General features: G+C 44.8%; 1 protein-coding gene across 1 annotated transcript in view; it reads right to left on the bottom strand.

Annotated features, from left to right (window-relative positions):
* The window catches only part of ank3a (ankyrin 3a), a gene marked incomplete at its 5' end in the record, with an annotated part of 156,669 nt that overhangs the window by 77,908 nt on the left and 54,930 nt on the right, over window positions 1–23,831 (bottom strand). The window contains 7 exons of the mRNA XM_083650518.1: window positions 200–298; window positions 2,066–2,164; window positions 4,862–5,047; window positions 8,273–8,371; window positions 9,613–9,711; window positions 12,858–12,956; window positions 13,289–13,390. Coding sequence (XP_083506644.1) covers window positions 200–298; window positions 2,066–2,164; window positions 4,862–5,047; window positions 8,273–8,371; window positions 9,613–9,711; window positions 12,858–12,956; window positions 13,289–13,390 — 783 coding nt within the window. The remainder of the gene's footprint in view (window positions 1–199; window positions 299–2,065; window positions 2,165–4,861; window positions 5,048–8,272; window positions 8,372–9,612; window positions 9,712–12,857; window positions 12,957–13,288; window positions 13,391–23,831) is intronic.

Here is a 23,831-nt window from a genome sequence, read left to right as displayed (position 1 = left end):
TACATACACTTAACATGACTATGTAATTTTTTGTATCCCATATGACGGCTTGCCATGTACAGTATATGAAAAGTTTGGTTGGATCCTCCAGATTAGATCAAGTTCATCAAATGACCTCCCCCCCCCAAATAGAAGCCTCACATGCTTAATCTCTGAGGGTCTTACATTGCTCCCATGAGAATGTGGTCCACTGTCTCACCTTGGTCTTGGCATCGATTTTGGCCCCCCTGTCCAGCAGAAGCTTGACCATGTTGCTGTTGCCCCTTTTCGATGCCACATGGAGTGGTGTGATATCATTCTGAACAGAAAGGAAGAAATGGGTTGATAGTCAGAGATGTACAGTATAGCTTGATGACAATATAAGCCAACATCAAGTCTGTGAAAGTCTAAAAAAATAAGAAGTTTGTAACTGAATTGTGCACATGAATCTGCAATGATGTGGTTATCATATAAATAGAATCTCCAGCTTTTGATACAATACTTTGATATAATCTTCAGCTTTTGATACAACACTTTGATATAATCTCCATCTTTTGATACAATACTTTGATATAATCTTCAGTTTTTGATACAACACTTTGATATAATCTTCAGTTTTTGATACAACACTTTGATACAATCTCCAGCTTTTGATACAACACTTTGATATAATCTCCAGCTTTTGATACAATACTTTGATACAATCTCCAGCTTTTGATACGACACTTTCTCTGATGGAAATCCCGCGGGAAGTGAATGCCAACTCCGTCTTTTATTATCAACCAACTCCCAGTTTTAATCAAATCTACCGCCACTATATTGTAGCATTAACTCTCCAGGCCTAACCTGTAATCAGTGCCAAAAGCAGCACAAACACCAACACTCCCACAGACACTGCTAACTGCTAGCTGATAGACTATAATTACCGGCCACTGTTGGCTTTGGTTAGCTCGTGTCTAATGTAGCGACAAATCCAATTCTAATGGCTTCCGCTCTTGGACCACAAGGTAAGTAGCACGGTAAATAAATGCTAATCCTAATAGTGCTTGCTGGCTTCATTACATCAGAACGCATTACTTGAAGTAACAGTACCGCCCGCTGAAGAGATGCACCTATTATAGTAAGGGCGTTGAGAAGCATATCAGGCAATGTAACAATATCGCCGACATAGTGTCATTTATATGGGCAGTGCGGTGTTTGTTTCCCAATGACCACTTGTACTGTAACAAATGATAATGATGCATCCGGCCTCCTGGCATTGTTGACACTGTTCGCATTATTAATATTTTATTCATGCTGCATACCGGCACTCCCAGCTGATGTCAAAAGCCCTGTACAATGCAATACACTGTGCAATACACTGTGCAATACACTGTACAATGCAATACACTCTGTGTGGGTGATTTGGGTTTGGAAATGTTTTTCTCTCACTGCCAAGTCTATAGATACAGTCAATGTCTCGTCATAAACGCTGGGGTAGCTGGCTGGGGGCGTGGTCAGGGTGGGGTAAATCCTCCCGTTCTCCCCATTCGGCATAGTTAGCATTTAGCTGCTAGCCCAGCCCAGGCAGACACAATCGGGAATTGAACCCCAGCGCAGTAAACACACCTCTGAACAGACGTCTATGTACCTGCTCCAGAATCCCCAATCCTGTAGTGTAGAGCCACAGCACCGTTCTTTGGTGAGTCAGCCCATTGAGAGATATGTTTTTTCTTTTACCCCACTCGTGCGCCAGCCGTAGTAACATTTTGTGGGCGTTCCCACACAGACCGACTGTATCTATTACAGTACTTGCATGGTGAATCCTACCTTTTACATTGTTAATACATTTATTTAGCTGATGCCGGAGGGACTTACAGTAAATGCACATAGTAGAATGAGTCAGTGTTCAGGCATTACTATCTTTGTTTTTTGCTGTTTGTTTTTTGATTGCTCATTAAGGAGTCATAGAAACAAAAGAGTACTTTGTTGTATACCAGTTATTCCACTGTAGAATTGAAGATGCCTTGACTGTTGTTTATCGTTGCTGCTGCCTGTGTGTGTGTGTAATGCCCCTCCCGGACAGCAGAGGGCAGAGCAAACTCACCCTCGCCATGAAGTCCACAGCAGCCCCTCTGTTCAGCAGAAGTGTGGCCACGTTGATGTTGCCATAGTGAGCCGCAATGTGGAGAGGGGTGAAACCACTCTGAGAATGGGAGAAAGCAGGACAACACACACACAGAGACACGCACACACATACACACAAGCAAGCACATCACAAACAATGAAAAACAACACATAGTCAGTAAAGGCCATGAGCTTGATATCAGTCTCATTCCTACATATAATCGACATACAATCAGACTCCATTAGATGGATATACACTTACACTAATACATGGCTTTTCTCACAGTGGCAGAGAAAGGCTTTTTACAGCAACATCAAACATGGAAACAATCATTGACAATGTTGACAACTAGAGGGCAGTACATTCTGTATACCATATATCACTGAATCACTGAGCTGTCATGATAGTGAAATCATGTAACTCGTCATCACACTGTCACAGTGGGGAAGGGAACTGACTGTACAGTTACTGGTACAGTACATGGTGTTGTTGAAATAGCAAATCAACAGTCAACCTACTGGGAGATAAACTACGGTACTGTACTCCGATTGGACAGACAATATTTAGCTGTAATTACTTAAAACCTATATCCTTTCATTGACAGCGTCTTGATACTTTTAGGGTGCAAAGATTGTGCTGCAAATGATGTTAATAATCCATTTGTTAACATCTTAGATGAAAGTAATTTCCTGGTAAACCCCCTGGCTTAGTGAGAAGCAGCTGTCAAAGCAACCGATGGGACATTGGAGAAGGGTTCGGCCAAATCCGTCCATTCGGCGACAGAATCTCACATAAAGCTATCCAATCACAGAGTTCCCAAATTCAACTGACCAATAATCCAGCGTGAAAACAGGTGTCTAGATGTGTATCCACTGTGCCTAGATTTGCATTCCCAAACATCCCAACCAAAAACACTACAATTATGAACAATTTCCTGACAACGAATAGCTCCTATTTTCATATTTGCAAAACACACTAGAAAATTAAACCAAAATTAAAACGACCCATCAAAACGTGGCTTTACAGAGCTGACTGTAATTGGAGCTAATGGTTGGGTGGACACAGGTTAATCTCTTATGCTTATTCATAACGACAACTAAATGATCACTTTCTTCCATCGGCGTGCGAAGCATCTACCACCATGCATTGAGTTCTGAGCCTCAGATCAACAAAGCCATTTTCAGTCACTTGCACCCGCTAGCCGGCTAGCCTGCCAAAGCTCAGAGCCATGCCAAACAAAATAGGCGTAGACCGAAGGTGGGCCGCCTGCCACTGGGGTGATGGAGGGGTCTTCCTCATCTCATAGAAGCAGTATTGAGGTAGCTTGTTGCTTTGGTCCCATGCAAAATGGTTAAAGGAACAGCTCACCCTAAAATCCAAAATACATATTTTCCCTCTCACCTGTAGTGCTATTTATCCATCTATATCGTTTTGTGTTAGTTGCCTGAGTTTTGGAGATATCGGCCGCAAGTGTTTCTGCCTTCTCTCCAATACAATGGAACTGGATGGCACTCGGCTTGTGGTGCTCAAAGTGCCAAAGAAATACATTTGAAAAACTCAACAGCAATGTCTCTTTCCAGAAATCATGACCCTGTTACTCAAGATAATCCACAGACCTTGTTATGAGCAGCTTCATGTAGGAACTATTTTCTTTCAACTAAACTATTCCCACAGCTGCTAGCTAGCTGCAGTTTCATGTAGGAACTAGCTAGCAGCTAGTGGGTGTAGTTCGGTCTAAAGAAAATAGTTCATACATGAAACTGCTCACAGCAGGTGAGAGGAAAAATATGTATTTTGCATTTTAGGGTGAGCTGTTCCTTTAAGGTGCTGGGGGCTGAGAATTGGAAATGCTCTAAATAAAAGGCACACTAGTAAACTAATTAACTAATTAGACTAGTTGTCTGTTGCTAGAAGGCTGGGAATTCCTTTATAGCCAAACAGGGATTTGGTTGCCATGCAGGTTACAGACAAAGCACTGCTTTTACATGATGCACTTCTCATGCTATAACACTGGTTATCATGTGACTCAGCTTCATGGTTATGTCGGAACTTTTTGTCAAGACTCGCAAAGAATTTGCCAAAAATAAGAGCTAAAGCTGAAGCTGAAGCTGAAGCATTTGGAAACCATGAAACCATTAGAATCAAGGACATCCTTGATACCCCAGGCCTCTAGCCTCAGGACTAACTGAGTGTGAGTGTTAGTACGGCATGCCCAGGCCTCTAGCCTCAGGACTAACTGAGTCTGAGTGTTAGTACCACATGCTGCATTACTCTGCCTATCTCTCTAGCACTAGCAAGAGATATCTACTACATGAATGAAGCGATAGGGAGGACGAAGAGGAGCGGGAGGATGAGTTCAAACGGAAAGAGGGAGGGGGCTGCAGGACCACGACTGCATAAACCAGGGGAATTGTAGTTTTTTTTCCAGAATTTTTTCATGAGCTGTGATGGAGAAACTAAGTAGCGTAGTAGAGGTGTACCTCTGTCGTTCTATTCACCATCATCTAAAGAGTCAGCCAAGAGAGGAGAGAGTGGGCGGTTAGTTAGCAAACAACAACAAAAATCAAATCAAGAAGGAAAGAAAGAGAGAGAGAGAGAGAGAGAGAGAGAGAGAAAGAAAGAAAGAAAGAAAGAAAGAAAGAAGCAACAGGAAACACAAAAATAAAATAAAAAAGTAAAGGAAGTAGAATCAAGGAGGTAAGAAAAAGCGAGCGACCAACCAGAGCGCCCCCCCCCCATCAGAAACGGGCTGTACCAGCGTGGGCTGGCTCTCACCTTGGACTCGACGTCGGCGTTGTGGTCGTTCTGCAGTAGCAGGGCCGCGGCCTTGGTGTCGTCCTTGCGGGCGGCGATGTGCAGGGCAGGCAGGCGCACCTTGCCCTTTGTGTCGTTCTCCAGGAGCAGGGAGACCACCTGGTCATGGCCCTGCTGGAGGGCCACCGCCAGGGGGGTGAAGCCGTCCTGCGTGGGAGGGGAGGCGAGAGAGAGGAGTTACTGGGGGGGGGCTGGGTGTGGGGAGTTGTAGCGCAGCATCGCTGACGTGGGGCGGGAAGCTCGACTGTATAGAATCCATACAGTCGAGCCACCGTCGAATAGAGATGGTGTGAGCAGGTTAAGGAGAGACTTTCAATTCCAATCCCTTGAGTGGCTATGTTTACCGCAGGCACTGAAGAAAACAATGGCAGACCCCTATAGCTGAACCCTATCAAAGTTTGAAAAAAGGCCATAATGTAACGCAGGTGTAGTTAACGATGCAGTGATTCAAGGCTATTGATTCAAGCAAAAATGTTTCAGATGATCTCAGATGATCTCATATGTTTTTTCCTCATTGCCATGATACCCAAATGGCTGTTCAGCCTGAGAGACTGTAAGAACCAGGTAAGATTTGAACGGGTGATTCGAGTTCCACATGAATGTCGACAAAACATTGCCACTTAAAGAATCTCCATGAATGGGAATGATAAGGGCAACTGTAACACGTTTCATGACTCTCCATCAAATCAACATCAATGAGCTTCCATCAAAAGCACTTTGGCTTTGCAGTCATAAGGATGGACTTTGCTGGAAATCTGAGCTGCGTCACTGTTGCCTTTATAACCGCCACTCATTTACCGTACCGTTTTATTGCTAATATTTACGCCATCGTTATCGATCGTCACGTTCCAGTTTCACCTGGCGTTTTGCTCCTCTCAAGCCAAAGAACCATCTGGATGCACAAGACAAGAAACCAGTTCCTGCCTTTAGACACGAAATGGGGACGTGAAATAGGCGTAATGTGAGTGGTAAACGTTAACGAAGAGCACTTGTGTTACATGATACATCAAACTGATGTACAGATGACTGTACTTTTCCAAACCCCTCTCGTATCGGACATTGATGTATGTTACATAACAGTAGCACTTCTTTCTCCCACACACTGCCCTCATCATACATAATTCAGCTCAAAGCTACCTGACATTGCAGTGTGCTTGTGCGTATGTCCGAATACATGCGTGTGTACAAAACACATGCGTGGGTGCAAAATGTGGCTACATTTACAAAGCCTAGGAGTATTTGGAAGTAGTAGTTATGTGTGTGTGCACATACATATATGAAAATAGACATTTTGTGCCTACAGTTTATAGATCCTGAAGGGACTTCTGTGTTCTGGCCTTGGCCCAAACAGGCAAAGCAGTGGATTTAGACTGGCTTTATAGGCAGGGAATTTCAGCGCAGCCATCAGCTCTTTATCGGGGTATGTGCACGTGTCGTGTGTGTGTGTGTGTGTGTGTGTGTGTGTGTGTGAGTGTGTCTCTGTGTGTAGTAACTGGTGTGTATCGTGTGTGTGTGTGAGTGTGAGTGTGAGTGTGTCTCTGTGTGTAGTAACTGGTGTGTATCATGTTCCACAGGGTTGAGCGTGTGCGTGTGTGTGTGTGTGTGTGTGTGTCTCTGTGTGTAGTAACTGGTGTGTATGGTGTTCCACAGGGCCGAGCGTGTGTGTGTGTGTGTGTGTGTGTGTGTGTGTGTGTGAGTGTGTCTCTGACTGTGTGTAGTAACTGGTGTGTATCATGTTCCACAGGGCCGAGCATGTGTGTGTGTGTGAGTGTGTCTCTGTGTGTAGTAACTGGTGTGTATCGTGTTCCACAGGGCTGAGCCTGTGTGTTTGTGTTTGTGTGTGTGTGTGTGTGTGTGTGTGTGTGTGTGTGAGTGTGTCTCTGTGTGTAGTATCTGGTGTGTATCGTGTTCCACAGGGCCGAGCGTGTGTGTGTGTGTGTGTGTGTGTGTGTGTGTGTGAGTGTGTCTCTGTGTGTAGTAACTGGTGTGTATCGTGCGTGTGTGTGTGTGTGTGTGTGTGTGTGTGTGTGTGTGTGTGTGTGTGAGTGTGTCTCTGTGTGTAGTAACTGGTGTGTATCGTGCGTGTCTGTGTGTGTGTGTGAGAGTGTGTCTCTGTGTGTAGTAAACATGGTGTGTATCGTGTTCCACAGGGCCGAGCAACGTAAATCAGATCGGTAACAGCAGCAGAGGCAGCCTCCGAGGAGGCGGGGCACGGAGCGGAGCGGACCTCATCTGTGACCCACTCAAGGTCACCCAGCCTCCACCAGCGCTCACACTATACCAATCAATGAGGCTCTGCCTGCCGCCAGGCCCTCATGGAGAGATGAGGAGGGGGGCGCAGGAAGAGGGAGGGGGGGGGAAGACAGGCAGAGGAGGGTCCAAACAGAGAGGAGCAGGCAGAGGGAGAGGGAGACAGAGAGACAGAGAGACAGGAAGTACGACAGTAAGAGGACGTAAGAGACATGGACAGAGAGATGCAGAGTGAGTTGGGGGTGGGATGACAATGAGGCAGAGGGGAGGAAACAGGGAAGGAGAGGAGAGGTGGTGGTTAGTAAAGACAGCACAAGACTGAGGTAGAGAAAATGCATGGAAAATGCCTATGACCATTAGTATCATAGCCTGGTAAAAAAAAAACATCCTGATCACATGACCTCAACATTCTGTTTCGCTCTACAGATCTGTCTGGACTTCCAGCTGTCCGCAATGATTTCAGTGGGCGGGAGTACTTGCTTTGACAGACAACTCCTTCAGCGAATCAGCATCGCCAAATCCAATCCAAATCCACCCAGAGGCCGGGAAGAACGGTGAAAACGTCTTTTCCACCGAGAAACCCCGCTGGTGCACACTCATTTAATTGTTGTTATTGAGACTGTTTCTGCTTATGGCTGTTTTACTCTACTAACGTTAACGTTGGTTGCTTCGGGAGAGGTCATTACTGTTTTGCCAGCATCCAGCTGCATCTGTTTGGCCAGTTATGCTGTCAACTACGGCGCAGGTCCCTGATTGGCAGAAATTCTCTGGGGGCGGGTGGAAGTCCACACTGATCCGTGGAGCGAAACAGAATGTGAGTTCACGTGATCAGGATGGTTTTCCCAGGCTAGAAATGTCACACAGTCATGGCACACACACACACACACATACACACACACACACACACACACACACACACACACACACACACACGCACACACACACACACACACACACACACACACACGCACACACACACATACGCGCACACACACACACGCACACACACGCATACGTGCACGCACACACACACACACATACACACACATACACATACGCGCGCACACACACACACGTATACGTGCACGCACACACACACACACACACAGACGTGTACGGTACCTCTGTGGCCATACTCTGGCTCGCGCTGTTCTCCAAAAGGAACCGTACCACCTCCAAGTGATTCTCTTGGGCTGCCATGTACAGGGGCGTGAAGCCATTCTGCACACGCACACACACACGCACACACACACACACACACACGGACCACACACACACACGCACGCGCACGCACACGCACACGCACACGCACACGCACACACACACACATTAAAATACACTACATGTCCCAAGCATATTCAACTATAAATAGATAAATATAAAGCCGCTTTTGGGTTCTGCCTTAGGTGAGCAATGCAGCCCTTTTCCTGTTTTGCATCTAGACTATAAATCAAATGATAAGAATATGTATAGAATGTCCTAAGATGCCTTATGTGATTATACTCTGAAATCAACCGAGTAACTGACAATCATGAGTGACAGGTAGCCAGTATGACACCAAAAAAAAAGGTGTAAGATGTCTGTGTTGCTGCTGATCTAAATAATATCTCAATAAGCCTTTTTCACAGCAAACCATTTTGTGTCTAAAAGGCAGGAAGTAGCACAGGTGCACCAAAACATGAATTCGCGTTTCCAACTTCCAGTCCATTTAGGTGTCTCCAGTGCTGGGGCCCTAATTAGTGAGTTTGTTGCACCTGTGTTTACCCTGCTTTTTAGACACAAGATGGCAGCTGTGAAAAAGGCCCATTGGATGCTTGTAAGTTTGGATGAGAGCAGAAGAGTGGTGTGTGCCTTTATCTGATAGAGTTAAATGCGAGGGCAGCAGTTTCCTTGAGAGGCAGAGGCCTAGTTGGCATGCTGCCAGATGCTCAGTGTGATGATTCCACGCAGTGATTCCTCCCAAGTAAATGACTTCATGATATTGGTATCATGCAATTACATGTATCTGTAGTGTGCCGTTCTGGACATTATTATCCATCTTAAGGCACATTCTCATCGTGAATGATAACTATAAAGATACCTATATAACTATATATTTTTTTTAAATGATTAAAGTAAATACAATCCCACTACAACAATAACTATAAAAACACTGATAACTATAGCTATATTTTTGGTTCGATCTCAGAGTGATTTTTTTTCGGATGCAGAGAAAATGAAAAGAAAAAAAGGGGTCAGGTAATTTGGTAGCTAACTAACAGTGATGCATCGTTTGCTGAGGAACTGATCACAGAAAACCCTGTAGTGTGAATGCTTGAGCAACAACGTATCGTTATAGTTTAGAGTTTAGAGTTATCATCATCTAGATGTGAACGGGCCTTTATTATGATTTTCTATGTGTGTGTGTCCCTGCATCTCTCTGTGTTCTGTACTGTGTGTGCATGTGATGTGTGTATCCCCACCTGAGACTGTGCGTTGACATTGGCTCCGTTGGTAACGAGCTCTTTGACCACTTCCGTCTGGCCGGCCAGCGAGGCTATGTGCAGAGCGGTGTTTCCTTTCTGGATTACACGGAACAACCACAGGCATGCGTGTTAAGCTCTCGTCCACCTGTCCCTCATACCCTCTCACCCCTGTGTGTGTGTGTGTGTGTGTGTGTGTGTGTGTGTGTGTGTGTGTGTGTGTGTGTGTGTGTGTGTGTGTGTGTGTGTGTGTGTGTGTGTGTGTGTTTTCATAATGTGTGTGTGTCCGTTTGCACACTGGTCTGTGTACGTGCCTGCTTGTGTGTGCCCCCAGTGTGTCTATATCCATATCAGTATCCCCCCCTAACCCAGTGAATCCCCCCACATCAACCACATTCTCCTCCACGATACATTTGTCCCGCTGACATTCCGGCTCTGGCATCCGCGCTGGGCCGCGCGCCGCCAACGATGTGTCACTTCCGATGCCCCCCGCGGCCCGCATATAAATGGGCTCTGGCCGTGCCGCGGCCATAAATACGACTACAGGAGTCTTTTTTTAGAAACTTTTATACTGTAGCTCCGCCTCCTTTTGAAGGCAGGCTCCACCCTCCCACCCCCTCCTGGCCACGTGACACCGCGCTCCGATGTTTGCGAGTAGTGCTGTGGCACAACAGCGGTATGTCACACGTGTACTGTGGCAGGGAAAGCATATATAGCACATCTGCACAGGCACTAGGCACACTAACAAAGAGACAGACAAGATGCACTGTACGGTAGGCTATATATTGTAGATAGGCAAGATTATGGTTAGTTTCTGGTTTACGACTGAGCCTAGAGGATTTCCTCGACTACAAAAAGGCAGGAACAGCAATAATTCCACTCTAGGTTAATACTCTGATTTATACAATAAAATGCTGCTGACACGTTAGCATGGTTGCCAGGCAAGCTCAATGATTACGCTTCCTTGTTGACATCATCCTCCGGACAAGTGGAGAGCGACTTACGGCCTAGTGAGCAGATCAATTATCGCTATTGTGCCACTGTTAGTGGAAAAGAATATCGGAGTGTTTTCTTAGGAAAATGGCCGTTTTCTGAGCTTTTTACAGCAAATATTTAAAGACCGCCTAAAGTCAAAAATCTGTTTTTCTTCTTCTTCCTACAGTTGGATGTCTGAGCTTCACTGTGCAGAATGATGTCTGTGCCGAGTTTGGCGCTAGAAGACTGTTTCCACAAACATCTTCTGAAAGTGGAAAGTTTCTCTGAGCTCACTGAAAAGGCGGTTTTCAACAAGCATGATTCATGACATCACGAATCTTGGGAGCCAATCCCTGTCCAGTATGCAGTTAAAGCACCAACACATTCTCACTCCCAACATATACTGCAGATCGGTCAGGAACCCTTGTCATCACTTTGTCACGAGTGAGAATGTGTTGAAAGCCCGTGTTGTAATGCTTTGATTGGCTAGTTATGTTTTAGATAACTCTGATTGGTTGTTTTGGATTTTTAAATGAGGGAGACGGAGGGGAAGTCATTTTAAGGATTTTAACGGGATAATTTAACCTTTTTGGTGTGGGGGGAAACCATCAGACACAAATTATTATTCATAGTAGGGTATTTTATACACATCTTGAAACATGACTTTAGGGGGTCTTTAAGGAAATATGAATATAGAGATGTCTATACATAATAGTTTACAGTGTATACTGCTATTTCTATCCAGGTCTATTCAGCTCCTATACATATTCATTGCTGGTGTTCACCTGTGTAATTTGTCTGGTGTAGTAAATGTGCTCACAGTGAGGGTTCATGAGCCGAGGACAACACAACAAGAGCAGCAGAACATTGGAGGGGCGGATCCACAATTAACTTTGACTTCCAACATCCACAACGATGATGGAACGCTGCTCCGTTTGACTAAATGTAGGTGTCCTCGACCGCACTGCCTCCTTCACCGTCGCCATCAGCGACATCATGAAACGGGAGTTGATAGGCATTAAGGCGCGGGCGTTGGAGTTCCCAGGATCTCCAACTAATCCCTCAACGTCGTCGGGCTTAATTGGGGGAGATGTTCTCCTTGATCTTGAATATTTCATTTGTGCTCTCTGTGTGTGTATGTGAGGGCATCTAGCCTCTGGCAGAGAGCCTGCACCAGAGGACTAAACAGGAGCTAAAGCCTTCCAGGCTGGAATCTGGGTAATGTTTTCAATGGCTGCACCTCTCAACTGCTTTTAGCATCAGAGAGAAGAAGCTTTCAAACGAAGAGACCTTCCTGCAGTGCATTTTGAGGGCGTGATGAAAGATGTGTGCACACATCATCTAGATATGTCATACAGCATATTGTAGGGGTGTCACGATACACTCAGTTCACGATACGATACGATACGATACACGATATTGGGTTCACGATAACGATACGATACGATATTTTAACAATATTTTTTTGCGATCGATTTGTAAGTTGAGGGGGCATCCTCCACGCTAATTTGAGTAATTTCACCATTTTCATCCTCCGTGTCTGTAACGTCCCTCGTCTGTTCAAACAAAGCAATGAAAAGGAGAGCGAGCATGCAATCAGATGCAGATCAGTGCCACCATGTTCAGCTTCTTTTTCTCACGATATGAGATTTCATCTCAACGATACATATTGTCGTACATATACGTTTTGATATCGCGATATATTGTGGGACGATATATTGTGACATCCCTAGTATATTGTATCTCGTTTCAACAAATCATATCATATCATAGCATAGCTTAGCATAGCATAGCATATGGTTCTACTGCTACTACTGCTGCTATTTTGCATATCCTTTTCATTCATACATTTCTACTTCACATGTTCTAGTGTTCAATCCTCAATCCTTATTTATGATCTAAATTCCTTTGCTGAATCGTGTTCATTTCCCCACAGGTTTCATTTGATCTTATATTAAACACAAACAAAGCTTGTTATTGTCACTGATACCAAATGCTTAGCATGAGTGTACAGCCTTGTTTTTCTGCTGGGCCCAAATATAGAGCTCCCTGGCATCAGCGGCAGCGGGGCGGGGATACTGTAGGTAAAGGGGGCGGGCCTTACAGCGGGGCGGGGATACTGTAGGTAAAGGGGGCGGGCCTTACAGCGGGGCGGGGATACTGTGTAGGTAAAGGGGGCGGGCCTTACAGCGGGGCGGGGATACTGTAGGTAAAGGGGGCGGGCCTTACAGCGGGGCGGGGATACTGTAGGTAAAGGGGGCGGGCCTTACCTTTGTGGCTGCATCCACATTGGCTCCGAGCTTCAATAGCTCAGCAACAACCTCTACATGCCCCTCCTTGGAGGCTAGGTGAAGAGCATTCAGACCATTCTGGGCAGACAAATCAAATCAACAGAGTCTCATCATATAGCAACAACACAGCTTGGACATGCAAGAGACAGAGGCCGAGTCAGTGACGTTAAATCATAGCCTGCTTACTAAGTTGTACTTAATGGAAAGGGTTCTAATAGAATAGTAAATAAAAAGATTTCTTCAAAGAGTTTGACAAAGTTTTTGTAGACATGGGCCCCCCCCCCGTGAGCAAACTGCAACTGGTGCAGCATTATGGCATGTTCATGTTCATCGGTGTAGAAAAGGCACTTTCTTCTTTTACAGCAGGGAGGAGTGTGTGAGTTTGTTAAGAGCAGTGTCAGAAGACTCACCTGATTGCAAATGTTAATCTCAACCCCAGTCTTGAGGTAATCAAGGGCCTTCTCGAGGTTCCCTGCCCGGGCAGCTCGTAGGTAACTGGCATTACTGTCCGACTGGAGGGACGAGAAAAGAGAGAGAGAGCGAGAGAGAGAGAGAGAGAGAGAAGGAGAGAGAAGAGAGGGGGGGAGAGAGAGAGAGAGAAGAGAGAGAGAGCAAGTCAGTTCAGACATTGATCACATGCTTATCCGCATTAGGAACAGACTTACTATACAATTAGGTACACAAGACATCACATTACACATTCTTAGAAGAATGAGCGCACACTCACCCACACACACATACCCACACACACACACACACACGTGTGTGCACACACACACACACACACACACACACACACACACACACACACACACGTTGCACGTGCACACACACACACACACACATACACACACACACACACACACGTGTGCACACATGCACGTGCACACACACACACACACACACACACACACACACACACACACACACAATTTTGAATGTTGTTGAGTTGAAACCATCTCTATACAGTAGACTCATATCCCCGGGCCGTTGTACTCCAATGATGTCAGTTTGGCACTTAGCACCAGTATGTCACCGAATGAAAACTCACACACACACACACACACACACACACACACACACACACACACACACACACACATACGTCACACAAAAATGCAAAAAAAAAAAGTGATACCATACCAGGAACTCAGAAGTCATAATTTCTCAGTCAGACTCAGGGAAAAAACAAATGTGATATCCGACACAGGTCCATTGTCCCATATAAGCCAGTATAGCAAATAATTCCAGCAAGACGACGTTCAAACACTAGGATCACAAAAAGTGAATCCATAGCGAAGCAGAGCCAAAGCAGATCATCCTGACCACGTACAGTACGTCATCCTCTGTCATCTATTAGATCCCGACAGACTGTTATTCCAACACCCCAAGATTCCCAACTGAATGTTATTCCAACATCCCAACAGAATGTTATTCCAGCTTTGTTAAATCCAAAACGCCTCTGATTCCCAAAGGTAGGAAGTCAAGCGGGTGGGTGGTCCTGCCTGCTGCCATAGAGACCTCCTCCCTTGCTCTCCATCCAGCACTAAAGGACTTGTGAATGTATGTCGCTGGCTGCTGTGGTGCTAGGAGGAGCAGAGCATCCTCCCTTCTGCCTGGCTGTTCTTTATTTCACAACAGAAATAGGTTCTCTGCACACCAAAATAAAATGATGAGGTAAGCATGTTTTCACCCCTATAACAAATGTGGCGTGCATGCGTAGTATGTGCCTGTGTGTGTGTGTGTGTGACAGGGAGGGGGGAGAGGCACAGAGAGAGAGAGAGAGAGAGAGAGGGATGGGAGTAGAGACAGAAAGAGACAAGAGCGGAAGCTAGACTGAGAGAGAGGAGGACAGGGCGGTCGTGTGTCTCTGTGTGCTGTGTGTCCCTGTCTGCGCCTGCGGGGACATTGGGTATGATGACACGCAGCAAACTCTGCGCCGCTTGTCTTACTTCTCCACAGCGGAGCAGCAGAGACCCCGAGAAGAGGAACATTCTGTCCAACTCAGCAGCAGCGGCGCTGCTCCTCTCCTGCAGGAGGGGACACGCTGATGCTGCCTCACAACAACAGGGTCGGAGACCAAATTCCCCGGGAATTATCAAACGGCCAGACCTGCTAAATTTAGCCTGGTGTCCTTGTGACACTTTGGATAAACTCTACAGCACTAAGCAGTTACCCAACATTGTGCTCTGCCATCCCCCCCACCGCCACCATCATCCTATTCCAGAAATAACATCCAGGATCAGATTGTTCCACTGATAAGCTACGTAAAACTGTGAGTGTGAGGGCAACATATTTCAGATTGTGCGTGTGTGTGTGCGTGTGTGTGTCTGTGTGTGTGTGTGTGTGTGTGTGTGTGTGTGTGTACACTGGAAAGCAAGGCATTTCCTGATTGCATGAGGCCATTAAGCTAAAGCTCATATCATCGCAGCCAATCAGTCCACATTTTATAAATGTCGTCTTCCTCTTCCAAAAGCCAACAGCCCCAGGAGGACAGCTGGTGGCAGTCAACCAGCGATGCTTCTTTCCTTAAGGCTTTGCTGGAGGAATGTTTGGATGCATATAACACACAGTGACATTGGCTCAGGTCCTGTATACAACACACAGTGACATTGGCTCAGGGTCTGTATACAACACACAGTGACATTGGCTCAGGGCCTGTATACAACACACAGTGACATTGGCTCAGGTCCTGTATACAACACACAGTGACATTGACACAGGGCCTGTATACAACACACAGTGACATTGGCTCAGGGTCCTGTATACAACACACAGTGACATTGGCTCAGGTCCTGTATACAACACACAGTGACATTGGCTCAGGGTCTGTATACAACACACAGTGACATTGGCTCAGGGTCCTGTATACAACACACAGTGACATTGGCTCAGGGTCCTGTATACAACACACAGTGACATTGGCTCAGGGTCTGTATACAACACACAGTGACATTGGCTCAGGTCCTGTATACAACACACAGTGACATTGGCTCAGGTCCTGTATACAACACACAGTGACATTGGCTCAGGGTCTGTATACAACACACAGTGACATTGGCTCAGGGTCTGTATACAACACACAGTGACATTGGCTCAGGGCCTGTATACAACACACGGTGACATTGACACAGGGCCTGTATACAACACACAGTGACATTGGCTCAGGGTCCTGTATACAACACACAGTGACATTGGCTCAGGGTCTGTATACAACACACAGTGACATTGGCACAGGTCCTGTATACAACACACAGTGACATTGGCTCAGGGCCTGTATACAACACACAGTGACATTGGCTCAGGGTCTGTATACAACACACAGTGACATTGGCTCAGGGCCTGTATACAACACACAGTGACATTGGCCCAGGCCCTGTATACAACACACAGTGACATTGGCTCAGGGTCTGTATACAACACACAGTGACATTGGCCCAGGTCCTGTATACAACACACAGTGACATTGGCCCAGGCCCTGTATACAACACACAGTGACATTGGCTCAGGTCCTGTATACAACACACAGTGACATTGGCTCAGGTCCTGTATACAACACACAGTGACATTGGCTCAGGTCCTGTATACAACACACAGTGACATTGGCTCAGGTCCTGTATACAACACACAGTGACATTGGCTCAGGGTCTGTATACAACACACAGTGACATTGGCTCAGGTCCTGTATACAACACACAGTGACATTGGCTCAGGGCCTGTATACAACACACAGTGACATTGGCTCAGGGTCTGTATACAACACACAGTGACATTGGCTCAGGTCCTGTATACAACACACAGTGACATTGGCTCAGGGCCTGTATACAACACACAGTGGCATTGGCTCAGGGTCTGTATACAAGACACAGTGACATTGGCTCAGGGTCTGTATACAACACACAGTGACATTGGCTCAGGGTCTGTATACAACACACAGTGACATTGGCTCAGGTCCTGTATACAACACACAGTGACATTGGCTCAGGTCCTGTATACAACACACAGTGACATTGGCTCAGGGTCTGTATACAACACACAGTGACATTGGCTCAGGTCCTGTATACAACACACAGTGACATTGGCTCAGGGTCTGTATACAACACACAGTGACATTGGCTCAGGGTCTGTATACAACACAGTAACATTGGCTCAGGGCCTGTATACAACACACAGTGACATTGACACAGGGCCTGTATACAACACACAGTGACATTGGCTCAGGGCCTGTATACAACACACAGTGACATTGGCTCAGGGTCTGTATACAACACACAGTGACATTGGCTCAGGGCCTGTATACAACACACAGTGACATTGGCTCAGGGCCTGTATACAACACACAGTGACATTGGCTCAGGTCCTGTATACAACACACAGTGACATTGGATCAGGGTCTGTATACAACACACAGTGACATTGGCTCAGGGCCTGTATACAACACACAGTGACATTGGCTCAGGTCCTGTATACAACACACAGTGACATTGGATCAGGGTCTGTATACAACACACAGTGACATTGACTCAGGGTCTGTATACAACACACAGTGACATTGACTCAGGGTCTGTATACAACACACAGTGACATTGGCTCAGGGTCTGTATACAACACACAGTGACATTGACTCAGGGTCTGTATACAACGATAAGTGTTCTTGACCTTTGATGCTTGATTAACATCAGCTTCTCAGGGGTCTGACTTACAGTATAGAAATGAGAATATGTTCCAATCTGCCAATGCTGTTTTAAAACCTACTGTAGGTTTAGGCCTACACTTCTATGATGAGAATCAGAATCACTTTTATTGCCACAATAGGCAAGATTACATACGAGGAATTTGTCTTAGTTTAAGTATGCAATCATATCAATATTCAGAGATAAAAGGAAAATAGGAGAATATCTAAAAGACAAAATCACAACATTGCAAGTGCAGCCCAATATATACACGAATAGGAGTGTTAAATAGGCATTAAGTATGAGTTTACAGTCCAAGAAACTATCCAAAATTATAAAAAGTATAAATATACAGTAGTGTATATGATGAAATGATGAAATTATCTTTTCTGATGAGAAAATCCAAGTACATTTCATAAATGAGGCTCACTGGCTAATAAGCACCAATAAGTAAGCAATCAAGTGAGAGTGCACTGGTGGCAGTTGCAATAGAATAATATTATTGTGTGGCTGTATTCACCTTATGTAGCCCCGCCCACTTGACCCAGTTGTGTCATGACTTCCTGTTCAAAACACAGTCAGTTTTACCTGCTCACTAGTACTGTACTGTCACAGGAAGTGTAAACACAATAGGAAGAAACTGGCTGACCCCTGTGTTGGTACATAAGGTGAATAGCATGATATGTTAGACCACTGACTGGAAACTCATAAACGTCTGCAAAAATGTCCTAGATCTTACGTCGCTTGACGACAAAACATATAGTTTTAGAAATAATGTGTATATGCAAATGAACCCTCTCAAGGTCAGAACTGCGTTGCTTGTGTTGCATTCTTCTCAATTCTTTATGATCTGAGCTGCGTTGAAATGACATGAATTACAACCGGCTTCGTTTGTTCATTTATCACTCAGGACGAAAGAGCAATACTTTGAATTCCACAGAAATGAATGGCTACAACAAACCACAACAACAACCACAGTGCATTATTCACCAAGACACCAGTTAATCACATTACGCTGATAAAACACAACACCGTGTATCAATTAAATATGATATTTCATTCTATATCGTAAAGCAATGTAATATAACTCACAAAAGGCCACCACTATATAACAGGAATGCAGGGCGTAAAGTGAAGGCCCTGGCTCCGGTCCTGGACTTAGTCTCCACGGAGCGAGCCAAGAACCACTGTCCTTCACGGTGACCCGTAAGAAACCCCTTGCCTTGGCTCCCATCCAGCCCCAGCCCAGCCAGCATGCATGCACTTTGTACTGGCTCACTGTCAGCACAGTGTCTCACCTCAACACTGTCACTGAAGTATACAGTACTCTGCCTTGAGTATGAGCTCCTACTCTGCATGTCCTATTACCTGATACTTATTTATGGATATATTTATTGTTACTTTTATTTTTATTTTATTTTTTGTTTTTTTGTCACACTTGGTCTATATTGTTTTGTTAAATGTTTTGTCTAATTGTGTTTATTGTATTGTATTCTTGTATAGGGACCCCCTTGAAAACGAGATGGTTCATCTCAAGGGGTTATTCCTAAGAAACAATTCCAATCAATCAAACCTACTGTCTACTCGCTGTACTGCCAGCCTGCTTCATCTCTCTGTTCCTACGGCGGCAACATGATTTGTGGTGACTTCTGTTTACGAGTGGAGCCGTGCAGGAATCAAAACAATGTCTTTGTGATGAGAAAGCATGCCACCAAGTGGGTAAAGTAAATAGGGCGAGGCATCGGTCCTCCCAAAACAATCTGATTCTTTGCTTTATTTGGCAAGACAACTATATTGAAAATATTTTACGTGTGGGTCACAAGAGAAGCATGACCAGTTAATGGTTTTAATTGCGATTTCATCTCCCTCATAATGGATGAAATGCACTGATAACATTGAACTCTAGTTAAAAGTCTGGTCAAAGAAAGATCAGTTCCAAACACAATATCAGCCTAATTGGAATCAATTAGCGCTGGAATCATGATGTCCAATTATGTCCAATATATTCAGTCCCACAGGGAATTGGATTGTAGATCAATACGACAAGGCTTGCTTAAATTTTGGGGGGACACCAACAATGATACTGGATAATCTTTACTGAGCACTTACAATTGGGCTGTTGAAAGCCACTTCTATTCTGACAGTTCATTCTCTATGACAGCTTTCAGATTATCTCAACTTTTTATTTGGGAAATCACCACCATTCCCAGCTCAATCATACTTAAGTTGAAGCCTCTCCAGATAATACTATTTCAGTTCAGCACACTAACATGAACATGTGGCAAAGCACTCTGTGTGTGTGTGTGTGTGTGTGTGTGTGTGTCATGCTGTGTGTAACGTGCCAGCGAGACGACGGGCACTCAGGCTTTGTTCAGGGTCACCACCACATGCTTGACCTCTGACCTGGAAGTGATGTGGACAGACAGTGATTTACACCATCAAATATGATGTAAGTGAAAGGCAAGCATCAAATCCTTTTAGAACACTACAGCCTTCCGCTGTCCTTTTAGTAAGCAATGCACATACTGACATCTGATCAATAAAATGCTTACATGTATATTTCAATTTTTTTTTTTTTTTTTTACATTGATTTACAATTTTACGATTTGCTTTTGGGGAAACATACCTCCATTATGTGTCAACTTCATCAATGTGAATTCTGATTTTTATTTTATTTTAAGGATATTATTTTAAGATAATAATATCCTAAAACCTATCCTAGTCATATTGTCCAGCAACCTACTTTTAGAGGAACTGATGTGGCAGCCTGTCTCTCTCCCTTTAGTCTCCTCAGATGTCTAGCACAATATTCAATTCATCTAGACCAGCATGCATTGCATATAGTACCCTGACAACTTCATGGACTCATGTTAAGCTGAATTATGAATGAGGCTAATACTGAACAGTGAACAAAGGTTGTACAGACGCAAATCATCAGACTGTTAGCTAGAACAGCAAACGGCAACTTCAGTTACTCTATCTACCTCCCCCCCCCCCTCTTTATTTCTTTGGAGGCATGTCCAAAGAAAATAAGCTGTTGCTGTTGTTGTTTTGAGCTAACCGTTGGCTATCCCCTCTTGTCATTATTTCAACCTGGCACCAGTCAGGTACAGCCAGAGTTCTTCTTAAAGGCACAGTACAGCAGGGGAACAAATATACTGTAGCAACTTTTCTATATATGTGGGACAGAAATGTGTGCCAGTGCAAGCCAACATCAAAGGAAAGAGATGTAGACCCACTGACAGGCCAGAGGTCAGGGGTCAAATGATGGTGGAGTGGCAGGTTGTTACAGTACATGAAAGTGAGATAGTGTCTCAATGAAATATTAACCAACCTACAGAAATGCCTATAGCCTACACAAATAGATGTTCTCTCTTTAAAAATAGATACATCCAGTCCACCAAAGATATGGAGGTCTAGCACTGTAGATTTCATATTCACATATTCATTTCACTGCTTCTGCATCTGCCCAAGATGAACCGCAAACAGAGTAAGTCATCTTCAACGACAAGTCCCTATTCATCATCGCAGCAGTCAAGTTGATCCCTTAACGATGTTATAGCGGAAACCAGTGAGCAGCATTTTGCAAGCCTTCATCCTATCTGTGTCCAGCATGACGGCTCTTCAGGCTGAACCAAGCATTACACAGGATGCAGCTAGAGATTAGTAAGAGAAATATGATGAAGCTTCCACAGATCAGAGGTTCAAAGAAAATGGGTCATTAAAGACTAGCTTAAGCCTGAAGGAAAGCATTACTCTACTGTGAGGTAGAGAGAGGACTAGAGAGAGAGAGAGAGAGAGAGAGAGAGAGAGAGAGAGAGAGACCTGACAAACGAGCGAGAGCTGGAAAAACAGAGATTTACTGTATCATTCCCAATTAGAGTTTCACCGAGTCAAAAATGCACATAATTCCATCTTAAGTCGCTATAAAAATGACAATCAACCCTCTGAATCTAATTAAGAATGCCTTCTGGACACAGACTGGTGTCCAGACTAATAACAGTATGCCTCAGTATTACCCATTCTGAAATAGGACTCATCATCAGATCTCCCTGATCTCCCACGTAAAACTGCTTATTAGACGACTCAATTAAAATCTATGGAGAATTTTCTGTTTGAGTGTTTACATCCAAATGAGGATTATTATTATTTTTACATACAAAAAATGTGCCTACTAGTAGTGGCCAACATATGAATGCAAGATTTTTGGTCAGGACAACTTGTTGTCTTGGGTAAATACTTGGTCTGAGCAGTCAGTGATCATAATGGTATATATAGCATTATAAAAATGCAGTTTTAGAGGGGATTCTCCCTTGAAATGGACTGCATATTTTATTTCAGCGATCATTCATGTTGTGTTTGTCTTTTTTCCGCTGAACTTGTACTTGGCCCATATTCTCCTCATGACATCACCGCAGGGATAGTCTGGAGGATATTCAGTTGTTCTCATGGAATTGTGTTGCTAGGCAACAGTTTGGAAGCTACTAGCTGAGGTCCTGTTAGCTATTGGACTAGCAAACAGTGCAACAGGAAGTAAAGCTGGGGGCAATTTAGAATGTTTATGTTGTCGAGTTGAAAAACCGTCCACAGAGACTCATATCCCCCAGGCAGTCAGACTCCAACCATGTCAGTTTGGCACGCACCGTATGGCGTGTGTCACCAAATCAAAACTCACACACTCACACACACACACACACACACACACACGCACACACACAGACACAGACACAGACACACACACACACACACACACACACACACACACACACACACACACACACACACCTACACACACACACACACACACACACACACACACACACACACACCTACACACACACACACACACACACACACACACACACACACACTCACACACACACACACACACACACACACACACACACACACACACCTACACACACACACACACACACACACACACACACACACAGACACACACACACACACACACACACACACCTACACACACACACACACACACACACACACACACACACACACACACACACACACACTCACACACACACACACACACACACACACACACACACACACACACACACACACACACACACACACACACACACACTCACACACACACACACACACACACACACACACACACACACACACACACACACACACACACGGGGCATGTTGATGTCATTGCTGTAGGGCCATGGGTGAGCTGAGCTTAGTGGTTGAGAGCCGGAGCAGAAGCGCTTGTATTGTCTGAGTTGATCCCCTGCTCGCCTGACAGCACCAAACACCACACAGAACCTCCACCACAGCTTCACAAGCCCAAAGCCTAGAGAGGACCAAACACCACACAGAACCTCCACCACAGCTTCACAAGCCCAAAGCCTAGAGAGGACCAAGAGGAGCTGCCAGAGAACATCACACCACCAGGCAGCACATCCTTTTCTCTCATCACTGTCTCCTCATCTCTCTCTCTCTCATTCATCCTCTCTCTCTCTCATTCCTCCTCTCTCTCTAGGCCAAATATACAACAACTATCAACACGTTCATATAGCAGAAAATCATTCTTAACGGTGCTCCTTTCAAATCGTTGAGAGTTACGCACGCAAAGCACGGTATTGACAACAAAACTATAATCTATAAGAGGATTCATTACATTTCAGAGTCTCCTCAGATTGCACATGTCCAAAATAATCAACATCTCTATAGGCTACTTCACTGTTGTTGCCTTGCTGAGAAACGTCCCTCTGCTGTTATTCTGAGCGTCAACATTATTCTAAACATTGCTCCATTAAAGTAAAAAAGACTGCAAGAAATCGATGTTCCACTGGCTGTTTGATAAAGAGAGCTAGACAGTAGCTAGACAGTCATTCAAATAAGCACCTCAGACACAATCTTATTCGTTGAGCCACAAGTCACACATATCAACGCTTGAGTGCATGGATCCTTTACGCTAGGATATTTATGAATGAAACTAGTGCAGACCTGCTGCACGTGCTCTGCTTTCAGCTTTGAGCAGGGAGGTGCAGTGCACTTACTGTACACACAGGATGCATGCATGCCTGCATAGTGTACATTATGGATGTGCAGGTGCAGTCAGTGCATTTAGCCTACTATCTTGTGGGCACTGGGATACTCACTTTCCCACCCAGAGTTCCTCAAAAATATTGCTGAAATTCCACACAAACATGCATCGGTCCCACAATCAGCACGACAACAGATCGGTTGTCTTTCCGTGATCATACACACACACATCATAACAGTCATCATCAACATC

The sequence above is a fragment of the Poromitra crassiceps genome, assembly GCF_964638095.1.
Source record: "Poromitra crassiceps genome assembly, chromosome: 14".
Lineage (NCBI taxonomy): Eukaryota > Metazoa > Chordata > Actinopteri > Beryciformes > Melamphaidae > Poromitra > Poromitra crassiceps.
The sequence above is the reverse complement of the archived record's forward strand: the minus strand, read 5'-3'. Positions and strand labels throughout refer to the sequence as shown.